This window comes from Halichondria panicea, chromosome 4 (assembly GCF_963675165.1).
Source record: "Halichondria panicea chromosome 4, odHalPani1.1, whole genome shotgun sequence".
In the NCBI taxonomy this organism is placed as follows: Eukaryota; Metazoa; Porifera; class Demospongiae; order Suberitida; family Halichondriidae; genus Halichondria; species Halichondria panicea.
In genome coordinates, this window is record NC_087380.1 from 7,259,553 (window position 1) to 7,281,530 (window position 21,978).

The following is a 21,978-nucleotide window of genomic DNA, read 5'->3' on the forward strand; positions in this document are numbered from 1 at the left end:
CAACTCCGTCGACTCTGGAGACTTCAATAGTGCCAATGGATTTAACTCTACCATCAAGGCCCGGTACGTACAGTCCGATTGTGCTTGATCAAATTATAGTTAAATATGATAATTATATTATATGTATGTACGTATAGTACGTGTATCTCTCTGTATATTCCATGAGCACTAGTATAATTCCCTTTGTTTTATTGTTTTCTTCATTAGGCTCCCTTAGACAAATAAATGAAAACTGTCATTATGTTTGTGTACATGTATAGTTATGGGTATTACTGTATGACAATGTATATATACATGTATACAACAGTGTGTATAGTTGTTATGCAACTATATATATACACACATGCAGTCATGTGCTACAGTTTCCCCATGACCTATTACCCCCCCCCCCACACACACACACACAGGAGTGGCTATGGGTGATCGGCTACTTCCTACGAGCAAGGCTCCACTTTGCCCATCGAAACGGGTTCTTCCTGGAAGAGACCATCTCATTCGTCCACTCAGTGCTCAGCTCCCATGCACAGGCTCTGAGAGACTCTCCATGGAAGGGACTACCATAGCTGACCAACATGTATGGATCAGAGTGCCCTGACTCCCCCATGGTCAATGGCCACGTCAATGGCCACTCTGCTAGATGTGCTCCATGACCTGGAGCAGTACAGCAATTAACTCGTTATTAACTTTGAACTATAGTTGTGTAGATTGTATAGTATATCAATGGACATTTTAGCATCATTTCTACTTTATGACATTTCTAGAAGTTTCGATTTATTCCCTGTTCACATATATAAATAAACATTTCTTCCTTATTATGATTATTGATGGAGTGCGGAGATGTAATTATGGCTTAAATGAATATTATAATTGGTTACGTTGTCGATAAAAGCGAAATAAAAATAGTACAATTCAAGATTGTCAAGAGATTGTCTCTAATCATCACTATAGCTACTGTCCCTTTTCCTTGAGGAGCTCCTCCCTAGCTGACTTGAGTGAGGGCCTCACCCAGCCAGTTAGTCCCCCTCCACTGCTCCCTGTCCAGTGCTTTCTCGTTCCTAACTCCCAGCCCAATACCATATTGTGTCTCTGGGACTGGCCTTTACCAGTGTGCCCTTAGTGGTTAGGAGTGCCTCAATTAAGGAGCTCTTTGTTCTGGGAGAACTGCATGTTGGCAGAGAAAAGTAAGACTGAGTAAGTGCTTCTAATACGATAAACAATATAATGTGGATATTTAGAGTGCCTTTAGTTGTCCAAACAGTCGACATACACAACTTGACAGATCGACTCTAAACTTAATTTATTGGCACTATAACATGCAGGTGAAACTTAATTTATAATTATATGTGGTATCTCAGACTTACAATAGTAGAACCTAGAAACAAATGCAAGTACATATATAGCACAGGGGCTGCATAAGAAGCATATCACCATTTATTAACACCACGGGGGGGGGGGATTATCATATCATGGTCATACACACACCACTAAGAGTAGCCACCTTGGCTCTGTTTCAACACCTCTGCATTTGCTAGTCCACACATCCGCATCAAAGTTAGACACACTCCTCCCGAAACTTTTCTACTCCTTAAGAATAGTACTGGCCAGGATATTTGCTGCCATCTCATTATAACTGTGCATGTGTGTGTGTGTGCGTGCGTGTGTGTGTGTGTGTGTGTGCGTGTGTGTGTGTGTGCGTGCGTGTGTGTGTGTGTGTGTGGGGTGGGTAGGTGTGTGTGTGCGTGCGTGTGTGTGTGTGTGTGTGTGTGTGTGGGGTAGGTGTGTGTGTGCGTGCGTGCGTGTGTGTGTGTGGGTGTGTGTGTGTGCGTGTGTGTGTGTGCGTGCGTGTGTGTGTGTGTGTGCGTGTGTGTGCATGTAAACAGCAGCTAGACCATAGAGTTAGAGTAGCTTGACAGGATACAGGCGGCAACTAATCCATACCATACATATAGTATCCATATCCATACATTGCAACCGTATGCTGATGCACATATTAACTACAATACTGAATTAATTTTATCATCGGGTCTCACCAGCTTTCTGATGCATCATGTACTGCTCTGCACAGTTGTACTGCTGTCCCTTCACCTCAAACTGGGCCGGATGAAACTGACTGAACGGAGTGTCAGTACCATAAAAGAATGTGAAAACCTCCTCCCCAGTTTTCGAGGTCCCTGTGGTGACTCCTAATGGTTCCTTCTTGTACCAGGAACTGGAGCGCTAGCAGTGGCCATGGCTGACTTTAGACGGATAACAGGAAGCTGTATTAAAGTTCTAATATAGTATAGTCTTGACGCCAGCACTATCTTCTGTGGAATCACAAAATTCAGCTAGCTCATCTCAAGTAGGGGGGTGGGGCTTGTTTTCTGCAGATGCAGCAAGTGGGCAGGGCTGTGGAGAAAGGTCACCACCGCAGCAGTAATATAGTACAGTACACAGAGAGAGAAGTCTTCAAAATGGCTAAACAACGGTCAGCAGAAGCTCCCCCATTTAGAGAGAGGGTGTACACCACTCTGTACAGACTGAGATACGGTGAGTGTATGCTCCAACCAACCAAATATACTTAATAGACTTGAATAGTATAAAGAAATGATCGATGTATGAGGGCTATCAATAATTATTATATTAGTGTGGGCTAGCTATTGCATTGTAATTGTATGTACTTGTGTAGGGTGGCAGTTTCGATCAAGTGTGGAGATCTCTAAGGAAGAGCCGATTTGGGTCCTGGGGACGAATTACTATGACGACCCAGAATCTGGTACGTCATTAAAATCTTTCCATGTTATTTTTCTAGTTTTCGGGATGAGAATATATAACATCATGTAATCAGAATGCTAGTGTATGGATCATCTATTCAATGTGTATATAATATTAATGTTAGCAAAATTAATATCTGTCAGGATTTGGTTTAGCCTCATTCCTAGGCCGATTTTTCTTTAACAGAACCATAAAGAAAAGTCGGGGCTGGGGTTAGATTCGTGGCTTTACACAATTTGTCATTTGGTAGAGCTCTGTGTTGCTGGTCGCACTAACCACACCCACTCACACAGGTGACAAGCATCGTGATGTTGAAGGAGCACCTCCACACGTCATGGCCTTCATGGAGCATTTCTACTCTGTACCCTGGATGACTTACAGGTATTTATTTCTAGTGTTTATAAAGAACTGTTTGAAGTGGCTTTCCCCGCGGGACCTGCCGGCTCATTTTATGTTACTGCAAGCTGATGTCATAGATGTCATGTAGACAGTAATATCTCTCCTAGCTCTCGATTCTTGATACCGTATTACTAGAATATTTTGCGGGAGAAAAACCTTTGCGAATGAGCCAAATCAGCAGAAAATTTGACCCTTTGCTATTGCGTTCTGGCAAGGATCGTGTGTATTTACTAGTAATAATTTAGGTTTTGCGGATTTTATTGTTGCAAATTGATCAATCATCGCAAAGTTCGCAAATGTTTGATGCTCGCAAAACATTCTAGTAATACGGTAATTGTGAAGAAGTGTTTATTTCTACTGTGTACCCCGACCTACAAGGTACAGTATGTGTTATTATATTATTAGCCCTCGATCGTTTCAAGCTTGGAAACAAAAGCTTGGAAACAAACTTATTCGAAGCTGAAAAACAAAATAAATGGCGTATCGTATAGCGGGTAATTCCCGGGAGTCAAAACATTCGTGGTTGAGTCAGGACTGGTTCTGCTGATTCAGCTAATACGAAGCTCTGCCTATGCATTTTACTATCATTTGTGTAGTAAAAATGGATCTCAACTGCTTTATTTTTTAGGCTAATTATGGAGTCCTAAAACGCTCGTTTATACATATAAGCACTTACTTTTTAGTGTAGTAGTTAGTTCAAAGGTTAGTACAGACACTATCGTTTGGAGGGAACTGTGCGCTCTATGTAGGGTAAGTACCGTATATCTTCTAATTTATCGGACACTTCTAATTACCCCGGACACTCTTTTGGGCAATTTTCGTTGTTCTAATAGAACGGACACTCCAGTGCTTTAATATTACATTTGTTCTAAATATCCGGACAATACTTTGAAAAGTTGAGTTACATTCACCATTCACAGACGGCAAGTAAGACGTAGACAAGACTTAGAGTGCTGCAGTTAGATAGCTTTGAGTAGCTAGTTTTAGATAGCTAGTGCAACTATTCAGTCGCACACTGGTCTATTAAACTTAGCTAGCTCGCATGCAGCTGCTTGCTTGTTCTAATTATTCCGGACACTTCGCATGCTGTATAAAAATCTGTTCCAATTATACCCGGACAATTTCCAAAATAATTATTTTTTGCTGTCCGATAAATTAGAAGATATACGGTATTAGCTTTTACATGTAATATAAAAAGCTACGTACATTCTACAAGTGTGTAACTAATGAGAACAATAATACATACATACGTACTGATCTAAGATAGAGCAACTGTACAACTAGCTATGTTCAAGAAGTTTTAAGTAGTATCTGTTTATATTGTATAATTATTAAGGTGGACTTGGTTGTTCAACTAACAAGGGTCTTGTTAGGGCCTTGTTAAAACCACCACCACCGATACCTCTCCCAGTGCTTGACCTGCCCTTTGCTGCTCGTTTAGAGGGAAACTTTCTTCGTATGGGGGGAAATATTTTTGGCACAAAAAGAACCCCCAGAGTTGTCAAAGAGCCCACACATAGTCCAATCCCAAAAATGACGTTGCTTGTAGAGAAGTCAAGTGATAGTCTTAGCACCCCCCAAAGTGTACATGTTTGGATCACAATGTACGCTAGAGCACACATTAGGAGGCATATCTTTTTCGTATCTTTGAAATCGCGTTTAATTTTCCGTGTTTTAATAGCCACAATGATCAAGCAGGTCCCAAGTACTCCACTATAGCTAAAGACCAGAGAGCTCCAAAGAATGGTGTTATTCGATTGACACTGTTGCACTAGCACTGTATTTCCATCGCTATTTGTATAGACCTCGTCTGTGACAGTAATTGTATTAATAATAGTCCATATTGTCAGTATCAGAACTTTGATTAGAATAATCGCTCCACTTATTAACAGCATGACTTTATCAGTCCACAATTTTCCAGTTTTTCCAAAGAAGGAGAAAATCCTCCAGAGACGTAGCATCTTCATCAATAGAGTAGAAAGCACGATATCTATTCCCAGCATACAACAATAAGTTGTGAAAATGCATCCAACGTATTTATTGATAGACTTGAAATTTATTCCACTCCCTAAGAAATGGGTGAAGCTGGCTGCCAGAACAAGGTATATGGCTACAAACATGCACAAACTGATGGAGAAGCTGCTTGCCTTAATCTCTGGTTCCTTACGGTAATATATGAATAGGACCAGCACGATTGTTGTTAGCAAGATACATAGCATCACCGTTGTCAACAAGAGAGCTGTTGTATGTGGAGGGAATAGTTCGTATGGGTATACAAGAGCTGGGTAGGCGGTGGGGAGTTCCCCGTTGGTCAAGTTAATTTCTAGCTCTCGTGTCTTAGCGTAGAAAGAACCAACTTTGTGTGATACGCCTGACTGGATCTGTATAATGCTGGTCTGTGTTTCACTCGTGTATGGGGTTACTAGGATATTATCAAAAATGTTGATGGTTAGGTAATCTTTGATGATGGTTTGTGATGTATTGCCATCGATTGTAGACGTGTTCCAAGCCAGTGCTAGCGCCCACAGAGAAGTTGATATTGTGTTGTACTTTGTTCGATTGCATGGAATGTCTACTGTTGTCCTGTTAGTTGATTCCTTGCCTAACTGTCTTATGACAATAATGTCCTCCAAACTATCTGTTTTTGAGCCACATAAATCAGAATAGGTGGTGTTTTGTAGTGAATGTTCATTGAGTACCACCCACGCATAGTCAGGCCATGTCCATCCCTTTCTTTGTACAGTACTGAGAAGCTGACATAGTTGGTGTTTAGGTAGCATCACAACGAATATCTTCAGTAAAGACTCTTCTATCCATTGCTGTAGCTCGTGTGAATGTTTGTAATATTGAAATGATTTTGTGGTGATAGGTATGTCCGAGTGATTACTCAGAGTGACAAATGTCTCTGCTGCTCTAGCATAAAACACATCACCTCCACTGTAGATGATGCCAACACTAGTCCAGTTTAGAGCTGGTAATAATTGAAGGGCTGTTGAAATATGAGCCTCCAGTGAGGGAAGAAGAGTGAACAGATTAGGGTAGTCCTTATCTCGGTCCAACATCATCCCCGCTGGTTCAATGATCTGAATAATTCCTGTGTTCTGAGGCACAGGTAACAAAGAACGAGCAAATGACTTGTCCACCTGCCCAATCATTCCGATGACTGTGCCTCCGTTAACCTTAGCGTCCCTCAATACCTCGGCAACCTCGACTACAGAGCTGGCGAATTGACTAGACACAGTCTTCACTTGAAGTGTGTAGCCATTGAGTAGGCTAGGGCAATTGTTGATCTCTTGAGCGGTTGTAGCAGCTGTATCTGCATAGCTGTAGTTGCTACTAGAGTCGACTAGAATCACTTGGAGCACTTTACTATTAGCCAAGCACACTAAACTGAGGAGTACAAGTACAAGTAGCTGTTTCATGATCAAACTCTTGTAAGTACTCTGAAACTGATAGGCTTACATGTAGCTGATCTATGGTATCATGAGTGCATGAATCCTGATGGTATATACACTGTACAAAATGAAATGTGCTGAGCACACAAAAATTTCGCGTATAGCACATTTTTTGGGGGTATTTGTGATAGGCGTCGTTTTCTGTGAAGTGTTAATGCTGTTTGTCTGCATTTGTCTGTGGTGACAAAAGCATATGAAAGTTTGTATACAAGTTTCTGTACAAGCAGACACATGTAATTTCATTACTGTGTTACAATGTACTGTTGTTTACATGTATGTAATAGTTGAACCATGGTACAGGCTTGTACTGTGAAACACCTATTGCAATTAGAAGCAATTAGAAGCCGTTACTCCAACCCATTTACAACTGAGTAGTAGTCAACACTCTGCCATGCAGTCACTGTGTAGGTGTGCTTGCACTTGACAAATCACATTTATACAACTTCAACACCCGCACATTTTTGTACTTTCCACAATTTTTGCTATAGAAGAGATGGTCCTTAAAGGGTGGAGGAAGGTTTCAGGTTGACGACAGCCATGTACGGATCTATGAATGTACACACCTGGTCCACAGCCATGTACCATAAGCATCAATTGTAAAGCTAAGGAAATCTTGAAAAGATCAAAGGGTACTGTACATGTACATGATGTGCTCTGACACTAAGGAATACTCTAGGGTACAAATACCATGTACCCTTCCAGGGGTGTACATGATTTCCTCAGCTTTACAATTGAACTATTAATTTTATGCTTATACTATAGGACCTTACGTTTGAAGACTCTCTAGGCTACTGCTAGTAACTTTGACGATTATATGCATGGTTATAGATTAATTATTGACTTTCAATGGTACGTCAACATTCTACAAGTGTGTGACTAATGAGCTAATACTAATAATTATATGCGTACTTATCTAAGACACGCAGTTAGTTTAGAGCAACTGTACAGCTAGCTATGTTAGGGAAGTTCTAAGTATGATGTCTGTCTGTGTATATCAGGCTAGTCTTGGTTCTTCGACTAACAAGGGTCTTGTTAGGGCCTTGTTAAAACCACCACCATCGCCGATACGTCTCCTAGTGCTTGTCCTGCCCTTTGCCGATCGTGTGAGGCGAAACTTTCTTTGTATGGGGGAAAAGATTTTCGGCCCAAAAAGAACCCCCAGAACTGTCATAGAGCCCACACACATTCCAATCCCAAAAATAACGTTGCTTGTAGAGAATTCATGTGATAATCTTAGCACCCACCAAAGTGTAATTGTTTGGATCACAATGTACGCTAGAGCGCATATTACGAGGCATATCTTTTTCGTATCTTTGAAATTGTTCCGTTTAATTTTCCGTGTTTTAATAGCCACTATGATCAAGCAGGTCCCAAGTACTCCACTATAGCCATAAGCTAGAAAGGCCCAAAGAATGGTGTTATTCGATTGACACTGCCTCACTAGGACTGTATTGCCATCGCTATTCGTAAAGAACTTGTCTACGGTATGAAGCGTATCAAGTATAGCCCATATTGTCAGTATCAGAACTTTGATTAGAAGAATCGCTCCACTAAATAACAGCATGACTTTATCAGTCCACACTTTCCCAGTGTTTCCATAGAAAGTGAAAACCCTCCAGAGACGTAGCATCTTCATCAATAGAGTAGCAAGCACGATATCTGTTGCCAGCGCAGTACAATAAGTTGTGAAATTGCATCCAAAGTATTTACTGGCAGACTTGAAATTTATTCCACTCTCTATGAAATGGCTGAAGCTGGCTGCCAGAGCAAGGTATATGGCTACAAACATGCACAAACTGATGGAGAAGCTGCTTGCCTTAATCTCTGGTTCCTTACGGTAATATACGAATAGGACCAGCACGATTGTTGTTAGCAAGACGCATAGCACCACCATTGTTAACGTGAGAGCTGTTGTATGTCGAGGGAATAATTCGTATAGGTATACAGGAGCTGGATAGGCGGTGGGGAGTTCCCCGTTGGTCAAGTTAATTTCGAGCTCTCGTGTCTTAGCATAGAAAGAACCAACTTTGTGTGATACGCCTGACTGGATCTGTATAATGCTGGTCTGTGTTTCACTCGTGTATGGGGTTACAAGAATACTGTCAAAGATGTTGGTGGTTAGGTAATCTTTGATAATGGTGTGTGATGTATTGCCATTGATTGTAGACATGTTCCAAGCCAGTGCTAGCGCCCACAGAGAAGTTGATATTGTGTTGTACTGTGTTCGATTGCAGGGAATGTCTACTGTTGTCCTGTTAGTTGATTCCTTGCTTAGCTGGTTTATGAAAATAATGTCTTCCAAAATATCTGTTTTCGAGCCACAAAAATCAAAGGAGGTCGTGTTTTGTAATGGATGTTCATTGAGTACCACCCACGCATAGTCAGGCCATGTCCATCCCTTTCTTTGTACAGTACTGAGAAGCTGACATAGTTGGTGTTTAGGTAGCATCACAACGAATATCTTCAGTGATGACTGTTCTATCCATTGCTGTAGCTCGTGTGAATTGTTGTAATATTCAAATGATTTTGTGGTGATAAGTATGTCCGAGTGATTACTCAGAGTGACAAATGTCTCTGCTGCTCTAGCATTACCTCCACTATAGATGACGCCAACACTGGTCCAGTTTAGAGCTGGTAATAATTGAAGGGCTGTTGAAATATGAGCCTCCAGTGAGGGAAGAAGAGTGAACAAATTAGGGTAGTCCTTATCTCGGTCCAACATCATCCCCGCTGGCTCAATGATCTGAATAATTCCTGTGTTCTGAGGCACAGGTAACAAAGAGTGAGCAAACGATTTGTCCACCTGCCCAATCATTCCGATGACAATGCCTCCGTTAACCTTAGCGTCCCTCAATACCTTGGCAACCTCGACTACAGAGCTGGGGAATTGACTGGACACAGTCTTCACTTGAAGTGTGTAGCCATTGAGTAGGCTGGGGCAATTGTTGATCTCTTGAGCGGTTGTAGCAGCTGTAACTGCATAGCTGTAGTTGCTACTAGAGTCGACTAGAATCACTAGGAGCACTTTACTATTAGCCAAGTACACTAAACTGAGGAGTACAAGTACAAGTAGCTGTTTCATGATCAACTCTTGTAATTAAGATATATCTAAAACTGTGATACTATGATATAGGCTTACATTATAATTATGGTATACATATAATATACACTGTAAAAAATGATGAATGTGCACACAAAAATGTCGCATATAGCACACTTTTTTAGTATTTTGTAGTATGTTAACTGTATGATATATATAGACTTAGTTTTCTGTGTGTCTTTGAAATGTTGATGCTGTTTTGTTTGTGTCTGTGGTAACAAAAATAAATTGAAAGTTTGTATACAACCCTCTGTACAAACAGACACGTACCCTTTGATCTTATAACCATGCACTTTTCTTCGGCTTTACAATTGAACTATTAATTTTATGCTTATACTATAGGACCTTACTTTTGAAGACCCTCTGGGCTACTGCTAGTAACCGATACCTCTCCTTGTGCTTGTCCTGCCTTTTGCCGCTTGCGTGGGGCGAAATTTTCTTTGTATAGGGGGAAGGATTTTTGGCCCAAAAAGAACCCCCAGAATTATCAAAGCGCCCACACATAGTCCAATCCCCAAAATAATTTTACTGTTAGAGAAGTCACGTGATAGTCTTAGCACCCACCAAAGTGCAACTGTTTGGATCATAATGTACACTAGAGCGTATAGATTCCTAGGCATATCTTTTTAGTATCTTTGAAATTTTTTCGTTTAATTTTCCGTGTTTTAATAGCTACAATGATCAAGCAGGTCCCAAGTACTCCACTATAACCAAAGACTAGAAAGCCCCAAAGAATAGTGTTATTCGATTGACACTGCCTCACTAGTACTGTATTTCCATCGCTATTCGTAAAGACCTTGTCTATGGTATTAAGCGTATCAAGTATAGCCCACAATGTCAGTATCAGAACTTTGATTAGAAGAATCGCTCCACTAAATAACAGCATGACTTTATCAGTCCACACTTTCCCAGTTTTTCCAATGAAAGTGAAAATCTTCCATACACGTAGCAGCTTCATCAATAGAGTAGAAGACCCGATATCTATTCCCAGCGTAATACAATAAAATGGGAAAATGCATCCAACGTATTTGCCGACAGACTTGTAAATTATTCCACTCGCTAATAAATAGGTAAAGCTGGCTGCCAGAACAAGGTATATGGCTACTGCTTTATTCTTTAGCTCTAGTTGCAGAGTCCTAAACGCTCGTTTATATAAGCATTTTCTTTTTAGTGTAGTAGTTAACTTAACCTACATAGAACCAGGAGTGCATGAATAGAACACATAGTTCCGTCCGAATGATAGTGTCTGTACTATTATTAGCCTTTATTCACTATAAAAGGCTACATACGTCACTATATATAAAAGTGTGTAACTAATAAACACAATGATACATACATACGTACTGATCTAACACATGCAGTTAGTTTAGAGCAACTGTACAGCTAGCTATGTTTGAGAAGTTCTAAGTGCATGTTTGTGTAATTATTAAGTTGGACTTGGCTCTTCAACTAACAAGGGTCTTGTTAGGGCCTTGTTAAAACCACCACCACCGATACCTCTCCCAGTGCTTGTCTTGCCCTTTGCTGCTCGTGTGGGGTGAAACTTTCTTTGTATGGGGGGAAAGATTTTCGGCCCAAAAAGAACCCCCAAAACTGTCAAAGAGCACATGCATACTCCAATCCCGAGAATGATGTTGCTTGAAAAGAAGTCACGTGATAGTCTTAGCACTCCCCAAAGTGAATATGTTTGGATCAAAATGTACGCTAGAGCGCACATTAGGAGGCATATCTTTTTCGTATCTTTGAAATTGCGTTTAATTTTCCGTGTTTTAATGGCCACAATGATCAAGCAGGTCGCAAGTACTCCACTATAGCCAAAGACCAGAGAGCTCCAAAGGTTGGTGTTATTCGATTGACAATGTTCCACTAACACTGTATTTCCGTAGCTATTTGTTAAGACCTTGTCTATGATAGTAGGTGTATCAAGTATAGCCCATATTGTCAGTATCAGAACTTTGATTAGAACAATCGCTCCACTTATTAACAGCATGACTTTATCAGTCCACACTTTCCCAGTTTTTCCAAAGAAAGAGAAAATCCTCCAGAGACGTAGCATCTTCATCAACAGAGTAGAAAGCACGATATCTATTCCTAGGGTATTACAATAAAATGGGAAAATGCATTCAACGTATTTACCGACAGACTTGACAACTATTACACTCCCTAAGAAATGGGTAAAGCTGGCTGCCTGAAGAAGGTATACTCCTACAAACATGCACAAACTGATGGAGAAGCTGCTTGCCTTAATCTCTGGTTCCTTACGGTAATATACGAATAGGACCAGCACAATTGTTGTTAGCAAGATGCATAGTACCACCATTGTCAACAAGAGAGCTGTTGTATGTGGAGCGAATAAATCGTATGGGTATGCAGGAGCTGGGTAGGCGGTGGGGAGTTCCCCGTTGGTCAAGTTAATTTCGAGCTCTCGTGTCTTAGCGTAAAAGGAACCGATTTTGTTTGATATGCCTGACTGGATCTGTATAATGCTGGTCTGTGTTTCACTCGTGTATAGGGTTACTAGGATATTATCCAAGATGTTGGTGGTTAGGTAGTCTTTGATGATGATTTGTGATGTATTGCCATCGATTGTAGATGTATTCCAAGCCAGTGCTAGCGCCCACAGAGAAGTTGATATTGTGTTGTACTGTGTTCGATTGCAGGGAATGTCTACTGTTGTCCTGTTAGTTGATTCCTTGCTTAACTGTCTTATAAAAATAATGTCTTCCAAAATATCTGTTTTTGAGCCACATAAATCAGAGGAGATCTTGTTTTGTAGTGGATGTTCATTGAGTACCACCCACGCATAGTCAGGCCATGTCCATCCCTTTCTTTGTACAGCACTGAGAAGCTGACATAGTTGGTGTTTAGGTAGCATCACAACGAATATCTTCAGTGAAGACTGTTCTATCCATTGCTGTAGTTCGTGTGAATTGTTGTAATATTCAAATGATTTTGTGGTGATAGGCATGTCCGAGTGATTACTCAGAGTGACAAATGTTTCTGCTGCTCTAGCATAAAACACATCACCTCCACTGTAGATGACGCCAACACTAGTCCAGTTTAGAGCTGGTAATAATTGAAGGGCTGTTGAAATATGAGCCTCCAGTGAGGGAAGAAGAGTGAACAAATTAGGGTAGTCCTTATCTCAGTCCAACATCATCCCCGCTGGCTTAATAATCTGAATAATTCCTTTGTTCTGAGGCACGGGTAACAAAGAGTGAGCAAATGATTTGCCCACCTGCCCACTCATTCCAATGACAGTGCCTCCGTTAACCTTAGCTTCCCTCAATACCTCGGCAACCTCGACTACAGAGCTAGGGAATTGACTGGACACAGTCTTCACTTGAAGTGTGTAGCCATTGAGTAGGCTGGGGCAATTGTTGATCTCTTGAGCAGTTGTAGCAGCTGTAACTGCATAGCTGTAGTTGCTACTAGAGTCGACTAGAATCACTTGGAGCACTTTACTATTAGCCAAGCACACTAAACTGAGGAGTACAAGTAGCTGTTTCATGATCAAATCCTTATAAGTATTCTGAAATTGATAGGCTTACATTTAGCTGATCTATGGTATCAGAAGTGCATGAATACACTCCTGTGTTACAGTGTACTGTTGTTTACATGTATGTAACCATGGTACACTGTCAGGTAGCTTGTACTGTGAAACACCTATCGATTAGAAGCAATTAGAAGCTGTTACTCCAACCATTTACAACTGAGTAGTAGTCAACACTCTGCCGTGCAATGCACTGTGTCACTGTGTAGGTGTGCTTACACTTGACAAATCACATTTACAACTTCAACACCCGCACGTTTTTGTGCTTTCCACAATTTTTGTTACGGTATAGAAAAAGATGGTTTTTAAAGGGTGGAGGAGGGCTTCAGGTTAACGACAGCCATGTACGTGTATATGAATGTACACACCTGGACCACAGCCATGTACCATAGGTAAAGCTGAGGAAATCTTGAAAAGATCAAAGGGTACCATATTTGTACCATGATGTGCTCTGACACTAAGGAATATCCATTGAAACTCTCGAGATACTCTAGGGTACAAATACCATGTACCCTTCCAGGTGTGTACATGATGGAAGATTTCCTCAGCTTTACAATTGAACTATTATACTATAGGACCTTACTTTTAAAGACCCTCTAGGCTACTGCTAGTAACCTTGACGATTGTATGCATGGTTATGATTAATTATTGACTTTCAATGGTACGTCAACATTCTACAAGTGTGTAACTAATAGCACAATAATTATATGCGTACTTATCTAAGACACGCAGTTAGTTAGAGCAACTGTACAGCTAGCTATGTTAGGGAAGTTCTAAGTATGATGTCTGTCTGTGTATATCAGGCTAGTCTTGGTTCTTTGACTAAAAAGGGTCTTGTTAGGGCCTTGTTAAAACCTCCACCACCGCCGATACGTCTCCTAGTGCTTGTCCTGCCCTTTGCCGATCGTGTGAGGCGAAACTTTCTTCGTATAGGGGGAAAGATTTTCGGCCCAAAAAGAACCCCCAGAACTGTCATAGAGCCCACACACATTCCAATCCCAAAAATAACGTTGCTTGTAGAGAACTCATGTGATAATCTTAGCACCCACCAAAGTGTAATTGTTTGGATCACAATGTACGCTAGAGCGCACATTAGGAGACATATCTTTTTTGTATCTTTGAAATTGTTCCGTTTAATTTTTCGTGTTTTAATAGCCACTATGATCAAGCAGGTCCCAAGTACTCCACTATAGCCATAGGCTATAAAGGCCCAAAGAATAATGTTATTCGATTGACACTGCCTCACTAGCATTGTATTTCCATCGCTATTCGTAAAGAACTTGTCTACGGCATTAAGCGTATCAAGTATAGCCCATATTGTCAGTATCAGAACTTTGATTAGAAGAATCGCTCCACTTAATAACAGCATGACTTTATCAGTCCACAATTTCCCAGTTTTTCCATAGAAAGTGAAAACCCTCCAGAGACGTAGCATCTTCATCAATAGAGTAGCAAGCACGATATCTATTCCCAGCGTAATACAATAACCTGTGAAAGTACATCCAAAGTATTTATTGGCAGTCTTGAAAATTATTCCACTCTCTGTGAAATGGCTGAAGCTTGATGCCAGAGCAAGATATATGCCTGCAAACATGCACAAACTGATGGAGAAGCTGCTTGCCTTAATCTCTGGTTCCTTACGGTAATATATGAATAGGACCAGCACAATTGTTGTTAGCAAGATGCATAGCACCACCATTGTCAACAAGAGAGCTGTTGTATGTGGAGCGAATAATTCGTATGGGTATACAGGAACTGGGTAGGCGGTGGGGAGTTCGCCGTTGGTCAAGTTAATTTTGAGCTCTCGTGTTTTAGCGTAGAAAGAACCGACTTTGTGTGATATGGCTGACTGGATCTGTGTAATGCTGGTCTGTGTTTCACTTGTGTATGGGGTTACTAGGATATTATCAAAGATGTTGGTGGTTAGGTAGTCTTTGATGATGGTGTGTGATGTATTGCCATTGATTGTAGATGTATTCCAAGCCAGCGCTAGCGCCCACAGAGAAGTTGATATTGTGTTGTACTGTGTTCGATTGCAGGCAATGTCTACTGTTGTCCTGTTAGTTGATTCCTTGCTTAACTGTCTTATGACAATAATGTCCTCCAAAATATCTGTTTTTGAGCCACATAAATCAGAGAGGGTCTTGTTTTGTAGTGGATGTTCATTGAGTACCACCCACGCATAGTCAGGCCATGTCCATCCCTTTCTTTGTACAGTACTGAGAAGCTGACATAGTTGGCGTTTAGGTAGCATCACAACGAATATCTTCAGTGAAAACTCTTCTATCCATTGCTGTAGCTCGTGTGAATTGTTGTAATATTCAAATGATTTTGTGGTGATAGGTATGTCTGAGTGATTACTTAGAGTGACAAATGTCTCTGCTGCTCTAACATAAAACACATCACCTCCACTGTAGATAACGCCAACACTGGTCCAGTTTAGAGCTGGTAATAATTGAAGGGCTGTTGAAATATGAGCCTCCAGTGAGGGAAGAAGAGTGAACAGATTAGGGTAGTCCTTATCTCGGTCCAACATCATCCCTGCTGGCTCAATGATCTGAATAATTCCTGTGTTCTGAGGCACGGGTAACAAAGAACAAGCAAATGATTTGTCCACCTGCCCAATCATTCCGATGACTGTGCCTCCGTTAATCTTAGCGTCCCTCAATACCTCGGCAACCTCGACTATAGAGCTGGGGAATTGACTGGACACAGTCTTCACTTGAAGTGTGTAGCCATTGAGTAGGCTGGAGCAATTGTTGATCTCTTGAGCGGTTGTAGCAGCTGTAACTGCATAGCTGCAGTTGCTACTAGAGTCGACTAGAATCACTTGGAGCACTTTACTATTAGCCAAGCACACTAAACTGAGGAGTACAAGTACAAGTAGCTGTTTCATGATCAAACTCTTATAAGTACTCTGAAACTGATAGGCTTACATGTAGCTGATCTATGGTATCATGAGTGCATGAATCCTGATAGTATATATACACTGTAAAAAATATATTGAAAGTGTGTATACAAGTTTCTGTGCAAGCAGACACATGCAATTTCACAACTGTGTTACAATATACTGTTGTATACATGTATGTAATAGTTGAACCATGGTACGCTGTCAGATAGCTTTTACTGTGAAACACCAATTGATTAGAAGCCGTTACTACAACCATTTACAACTGAGTAGTAGTCAACACTCTGCCGTGCAATGCACTGTGTAGGTGTGCTTGCACTTGACAAATCACATTTATGCAACTTCAACACCCGCACGTTTTTGTGCTTTCCACAATTTTTGTTACTCTATAGTTTTCTAAAAAGATGGTTCTTAAAGGGTGGAGGAGGGCTTCAGGCTGACCACAGCCATGTACGGGTATATGAATGTACACACCTGGTCCACAGCCATGTATGGGTATATGAATGTACACACCTGGTCCACAGCCATGTACCATAAGCATCAATTGTAAAGCTGAGGAAATCTGAAAAGATCAAAGGATACCTGTACTTGTACTTGTACCATGATGTGCTCTGACACTAAGGGATATCCATTGTAACTCTCGGGATACTCTAGGGTACAAATACCATGTACCCTTCCAGGTGTGTACATGATGGAAGATTTCCTCAGCTTTACAATTGAACTATTAATTTTATGCTTATATACTATAGGACCTTACTTTTGAAGACCCTCTGGGCTACCGCTAGTAACCTTGATGATTGTATATTGTGCTTAATAGTTATAGTTATGTAGATCAAATATTATAATACGACATACGTTATTGTATAGAAATTGTATAGTTTGTAACTAATGAGCACAAAAAGTATCGCGGGTGCTAACACCTCGGTGTTGTGAAGCTATAGCATACATGCAGTATAACCATAATTATTAACAACTAACTATAGAAACTTTTACTTGCACTTCATTTGTCATTGAGCAGCTGTAACACACACACACACACACACACACACACACACACACACACACACACACACACACACACACACACACACACACACACACACTATCGTATCCTTCGCTGCGCATGCGCAATCGAGGCATAATACATACATACGTACTGATCTAAGACAGTTACTGTAGAGCAACTGTACAGCTAGCTATGTTAGGGAAGTTCTAAGTATAATGTCTGTCTGTGTATCTTAGGCTGGTCTTTGTTCTTCGACTAACAAGGGTCTTGTTAGGGCCTTGTTAAAACCACCACCACCACCGATACCTCTCCTTGTGCTTGTCTTGCCCTTTGCCGCTCGTGTGGGGCGAAACTTTCTTTGTATGGGGGGAAATATTTTTGGCACAAAAAGAACCCCCAGAGCTGTCATAGAACCCATGCATAGTCCAATCCCGGAAATAATTTTGCTTGTAGAGAAGTCATGTGATAATCTTAGCACCCACCAAAGGGTACCTGTTTGGATCACAATGTACGCTAGAGCGCACATTAGGAGGCATATCTTTTTCGTATCTTTGAAATCGTTTCGTTTAATTTTCCGTGTTTTAATAGCCACTATGATCAAGCAGGTCCCAAGTACTCCACTATAGCCATAAGCTAGAAAGGCCCAAAGAAGGCTGTTATTCGATTGACACTGCCTCCCTAGTACTGTATTTCCATCGCTATACGTAAAGAACTTGTCTACGGCATTAAGCGTATCAAGTATAGCCCATGCATATTGTCAGTATCAGAACTTTGATTAGAAGAATCGCTCCACTTGTTCTGAGGCACGGGTAACAAAGAGTGAGCAAATGATTTGTCCACCTGCCCACTCATTCCGATGACAGTGCCTCCGTTAACCTTAGCGTCCCTCAATACCTCGGCAACCTCGACTACAGAGCTAGGGAATTGACTGGACACAGTCTTCACTTGAAGTGTGTAGCCATTGAGTAGGCTGGGGCAATTGTTGATCTCTTGAGCGGTTGTAGCAGCTGTAACTGCATAGCTGTAGTTGCTACTAGAGTCGACTAGAATCACTTGGAGCACTTTACTATTAGCCAAGCACACTAAACTCAGGAGTACAAGTACAAGTAGCTGTTTCATGATCAAACGCTTACATATATAATATATACATGTACGAGATGATATAGTTATCTGAAATAAGAGATAGGCTTAGCTCATCTTGTGGTGATAATTATAATGGTACTTTGTGGTATGTCAACCGTATGATATAGGCTTAGTTTTTTTCGTATTTGAAGTGTTGATGCTGTTTTGTGTTTCTGTGGTGACAAAAATAAATTGAAAGTTTGTATGCAAGTCTCTGTACAAGCCGACACATGCATTCACATTACTGTATTACATCAGAGAAGGTCCGACATGCGTGCAAAAGTCACTACAAGTTCAGTGCATTAATGTCATTGCGGTCATGTGATAGCGTTCAGGCCAATACACCAGCTTGTGTAGTGATTCGTGCACGCATGTCGGACCTTCTGGTGTTACAGTGCATGTACTGTTGTGCATGTACATGTACCCTTTCTTTTCTTCAGCTTTACAATTAAAGTATTTGTACCAGATTGCTCTTTACTGCAACTACATGCATGCTTATAATGCATAATGTCCCTACTACAGGTCCAATTTCCCCCCCATCTCCAACACGGCCCTGACTACAGACTGTGGGTGGGGCTGTATGGTACGCAGTGGACAAATGGTCCTAGCTACGGCCCTCAACAGACACATGTTGGGCAGGGACTGGAGGCTGCCCACCTCCTCTGACAAAGACAAGGATATCCACGCCAAGGTGGGTGGCTGGAGCGTGGAGTGATATGTAAAATGAAATTGAATGACTGAATTCACTATCAAAATGTGTTCAAAAATATAAATGTGGTGGACTGGTTGTGCAGCTGCATGTGTGTTTGTGTTCTTAGTACACTGGACACACTGTGTACACACTGTACTGCATATAAGTACCTCCCTCCCTCTCCAGGTGATGTCATGGTTTGCTGACTGCCCCAGTCCTCAAGCACCATTCTCCATGCACGCACTCATGGACCAAGCTGTTCGTCATGACAACCATCCTGGCGACTGGTTTGGACCCTCACAAGTCTCTGTTATAATGAGGTATGGGTTTACACAGTACACCAACTATACTAACTGACATTGACCCAATTTTACTAATTTAAGATTTGTTGAAAGCTTAGAAATCTACCTTTCAAATGATGCAAATTTTGGTTGGGGCCATAATTTGGCATTTTTCACCCGGACCATGGTATTGGGCTGAAATTAGCAAAATCTCCCAACATGAATATTGATGGTGACACCATTTGAAAGAATCGCTTTCAAAAAATCATTGTTGATTATACTGTTAATGGATCAAGTTATGGCAGCTGTGAAAGAGTTTTCGAACCATTGATATAACGGGGGGAGGGATTGTAGTTGAACATCTTTCAATAGCCATAAGTTTAGTATCATAAAGTACTAGTCCCATAGTGTCGTACATGCATGGGCACATGCATGGGCACATGCATGCGGATATGTAACATGCACGCACATAATTATATACACGTTCTAATGAATTATAAACAGTACATGTGCTTTATGGTGATATTTTTGCTTGTTTTCATGCATGCAGGGAGTGTATGAAAGTTGCCAAGACAGCTATTCCTGATCTGAAGAACGTGCAGGTGTATGTTGCTTACGACTGCACAGGTGAATCACTCACACCCACCCACCCACCATTATTATAATATGGGATATCTTATACTGTTAGAAATCAAATGCATCAGCTATAATTATAATTACAGAGAAAATTATACTGTACTGCTGACTCTTAGAGAGATTAAATACATATACCTCAGTTACTACCTCACCTGCACAAATATTTTTAATCATCATTACTCTTGTTACTCGAATAAGTTTCCGTCCTCAGTGTATGTGAAGGATGTGCTTCAGCTCTTCCATGACCAGTATGATGAGGCCCTAGTGTTGCTGGTCCCAGTACGACTGGGCAGTGAGACCCTGAACTCCATCTACATCCCGTGCATACAAGGGCTGCTCTCACTCGACTGCTGTGTGGGGATCATAGGAGGACGACCCAAACACTCTGTCTACTTCATTGGCTTTCAAGGTGGGTCTGCATGTCTTCCATCATGTGTACATTTCAGTTATACTATATCGGACATTAGTTGTTGAATTTGTGGCTTGTGTTTGAAAAATCCAATTTTAAAATGAAACCATTCATTCTGTATAGCTATCACATGATACATGTATGAATATAATTTTTGCATTCAAAATCACAAAGGCTTATAAAAAATTATATAACTCACGTTCTTTTTTGCCAAAAATCGGCCCGATCAAAGTTATGACGTTTTAAATATGTAGCTATTACGTGCTGCCTGAACTCTTTAGCATACATTGTATAATCTCTTACCTCCCTCCCCCTCAGATGACAAGCTGATTCATCTCGACCCTCACTACTGCCAATCTGCACAGATCCTGGAGGATGGCGACGACCCCTGTCAGTTTGATACCAAGGTAACCAACACTCTATACAAGTATACTGATGATCACTAGCTACTCTTCATACTCACTTCATTACTCAGTTTTTCTCTCCCTCTCCTCCCACACACACACACACACACACACATACCCACACACACCCACATACACCCACACACACACACACACACACACACACACACACAGACTTACCACTGCCCCACCCCCCGTAAAATATTGGCCAATAAAATGGACCCTTCCTGCACTATTGGGTTTTACTGTAAAGGGCTGGCAGAGTTCCATGCTCTGAGAGAAGAGGCAGAGAAAGTGCTTGCTCCTCCAAAGCAGAAAGGTGTGTGCCATTAAGGGTTGCAATCACTACGTACAGCACTGTGTGTACAGTGCAAAGGTAAGCTTGAGGGCCATCGTGTATATTGTTAACTGGAGCATGGTTTTGTACACTTAGAAAACTTCTCCGTCAACAGTCAAATTTATGTATGCCTATATATACACAAACTGTGTTTCTGTATCTTTGTGCTAGCTGTTACAATGTCACATGACCTCCTTTGCATGCACCGACCATACCTTTCTTATAGATACAGATATGTAATCTCTACAGCTCATGTGCATGCAGTACCATGAATTAACCCTCCCACCCACACACCCACACACACACACACCCAAACACACGTACAGGTGTGTACCCTTTCTTCACATTCATGGACAAAAGCATCGGGGAGACCATCGACACATCTGTTGACATGCAGCTGGGCTCTCTCTCGGGCAACGACCTGTTACTACATGCTGACGATTTTGACAACCTCGAATTTCATTCCGCTTCAGATGACGAGGATTTTGTGGTGGTGGATTGCAAGGCTCCAACGCAGCGGAGTTTTAGTGATCCCGGATCAACTGTTAATAGTACCACTCGTGTAGTGCCTGAAACCAGTCGAACACTGTCGGAAATTAACACACCATCGAGGGACGATTCAAGCGAACCTATAGACACTATAGCTAACGAGGAACTAGACAATTTTACTGACGTTTCAGGTCATACTATAATGAGTGAATTTGAAGATTTGTCTAACGTTTGATTTGTTATTTGTTTTTAGTGGCTGCATGCATGTGTGTCTGATTGTTGTTGTACCCACATTAAATTTTTACTCGCATGTCTTTCTAAAATGTTTTGGTTAATTGCAATTATTTACCGTCAAACAAAACAAACCATGCATGCCTCCAGGTCATTATGCCTCGGTTGCGAATGCCCAAGCAAGGTATACGGTAGTGTGTTTG

General features: G+C 41.2%; 4 protein-coding genes and 1 long non-coding RNA gene across 6 annotated transcripts; 1 reads left to right on the forward strand and 4 right to left on the reverse strand.

The window, feature by feature from the left end:
* Positions 1-781: 781 nt before the first annotated feature.
* On the reverse strand, positions 782-2,341 carry LOC135334744 (uncharacterized). The gene is made up of 3 exons (XR_010394363.1): positions 2,031-2,341; positions 1,499-1,630; positions 782-1,161 (listed from the first exon to the last, which is right to left on the reverse strand). It is a non-coding gene; the product is annotated as an uncharacterized LOC135334744 (long non-coding RNA).
* A 56-nt stretch (positions 2,342-2,397) lies between these two features.
* Positions 2,398-21,885, forward strand: LOC135334735 (cysteine protease ATG4C-like). 2 transcript variants are annotated; one of them, XM_064530015.1, is made up of 10 exons: positions 2,398-2,529; positions 2,669-2,755; positions 3,048-3,135; positions 18,820-18,988; positions 19,175-19,308; positions 19,820-19,896; positions 20,117-20,314; positions 20,633-20,721; positions 20,893-21,037; positions 21,382-21,885. In XM_064530015.1, exons 1-10 carry the CDS (start codon positions 2,454-2,456, stop codon positions 21,777-21,779), a joined length of 1,461 nt encoding a protein of 486 aa, XP_064386085.1. In that variant the 5' UTR covers positions 2,398-2,453; the 3' UTR covers positions 21,780-21,885. The 2 variants fall into 2 exon arrangements, with proteins under 2 accessions (XP_064386085.1, XP_064386086.1); XM_064530016.1 differs by having other exon boundaries at positions 20,893-21,094; positions 21,382-21,515.
* Positions 4,097-6,621, reverse strand: LOC135334727 (uncharacterized). Its single transcript, XM_064530008.1, has one exon. It carries the CDS (start codon positions 6,573-6,575, stop codon positions 4,485-4,487), a length of 2,091 nt encoding a protein of 696 aa, XP_064386078.1. The 5' UTR covers positions 6,576-6,621; the 3' UTR covers positions 4,097-4,484.
* LOC135334728 (gamma-aminobutyric acid type B receptor subunit 1-like) lies at positions 7,443-9,785 on the reverse strand. Its single transcript, XM_064530009.1, has one exon. The coding sequence runs from the start codon at positions 9,688-9,690 to the stop codon at positions 7,603-7,605; it is 2,088 nt and encodes a 695-aa protein (XP_064386079.1). The 5' UTR covers positions 9,691-9,785; the 3' UTR covers positions 7,443-7,602.
* Positions 13,905-16,334, reverse strand: LOC135334725 (uncharacterized). Its single transcript, XM_064530006.1, has one exon. The coding sequence runs from the start codon at positions 16,155-16,157 to the stop codon at positions 14,061-14,063; it is 2,097 nt and encodes a 698-aa protein (XP_064386076.1). The 5' UTR covers positions 16,158-16,334; the 3' UTR covers positions 13,905-14,060.
* Positions 21,886-21,978: the final 93 nt, after the last annotated feature.

Bases quoted from the DNA above. Each gene is read 5' to 3' on its own strand.
- LOC135334727 (XM_064530008.1), bottom strand. From the start codon at position 6,575: ATGAAACAGCTACTTGTACTTGTACTCCTCAGTTTAGTGTGCTTGGCT.
- LOC135334735 (XM_064530015.1), top strand. From the start codon at position 2,454: ATGGCTAAACAACGGTCAGCAGAAGCTCCCCCATTTAGAGAGAGGGTG. The intron at 2,530-2,668 runs GTGAGTGTATGC...GTACTTGTGTAG, and splicing joins TCTGTACAGACTGAGATACG to GGTGGCAGTTTCGATCAAGT. The intron at 19,309-19,819 runs GTATGGGTTTAC...TCATGCATGCAG, and splicing joins CAAGTCTCTGTTATAATGAG to GGAGTGTATGAAAGTTGCCA.
- LOC135334725 (XM_064530006.1), bottom strand. From the start codon at position 16,157: ATGAAACAGCTACTTGTACTTGTACTCCTCAGTTTAGTGTGCTTGGCT.
- LOC135334728 (XM_064530009.1), bottom strand. From the start codon at position 9,690: ATGAAACAGCTACTTGTACTTGTACTCCTCAGTTTAGTGTACTTGGCT.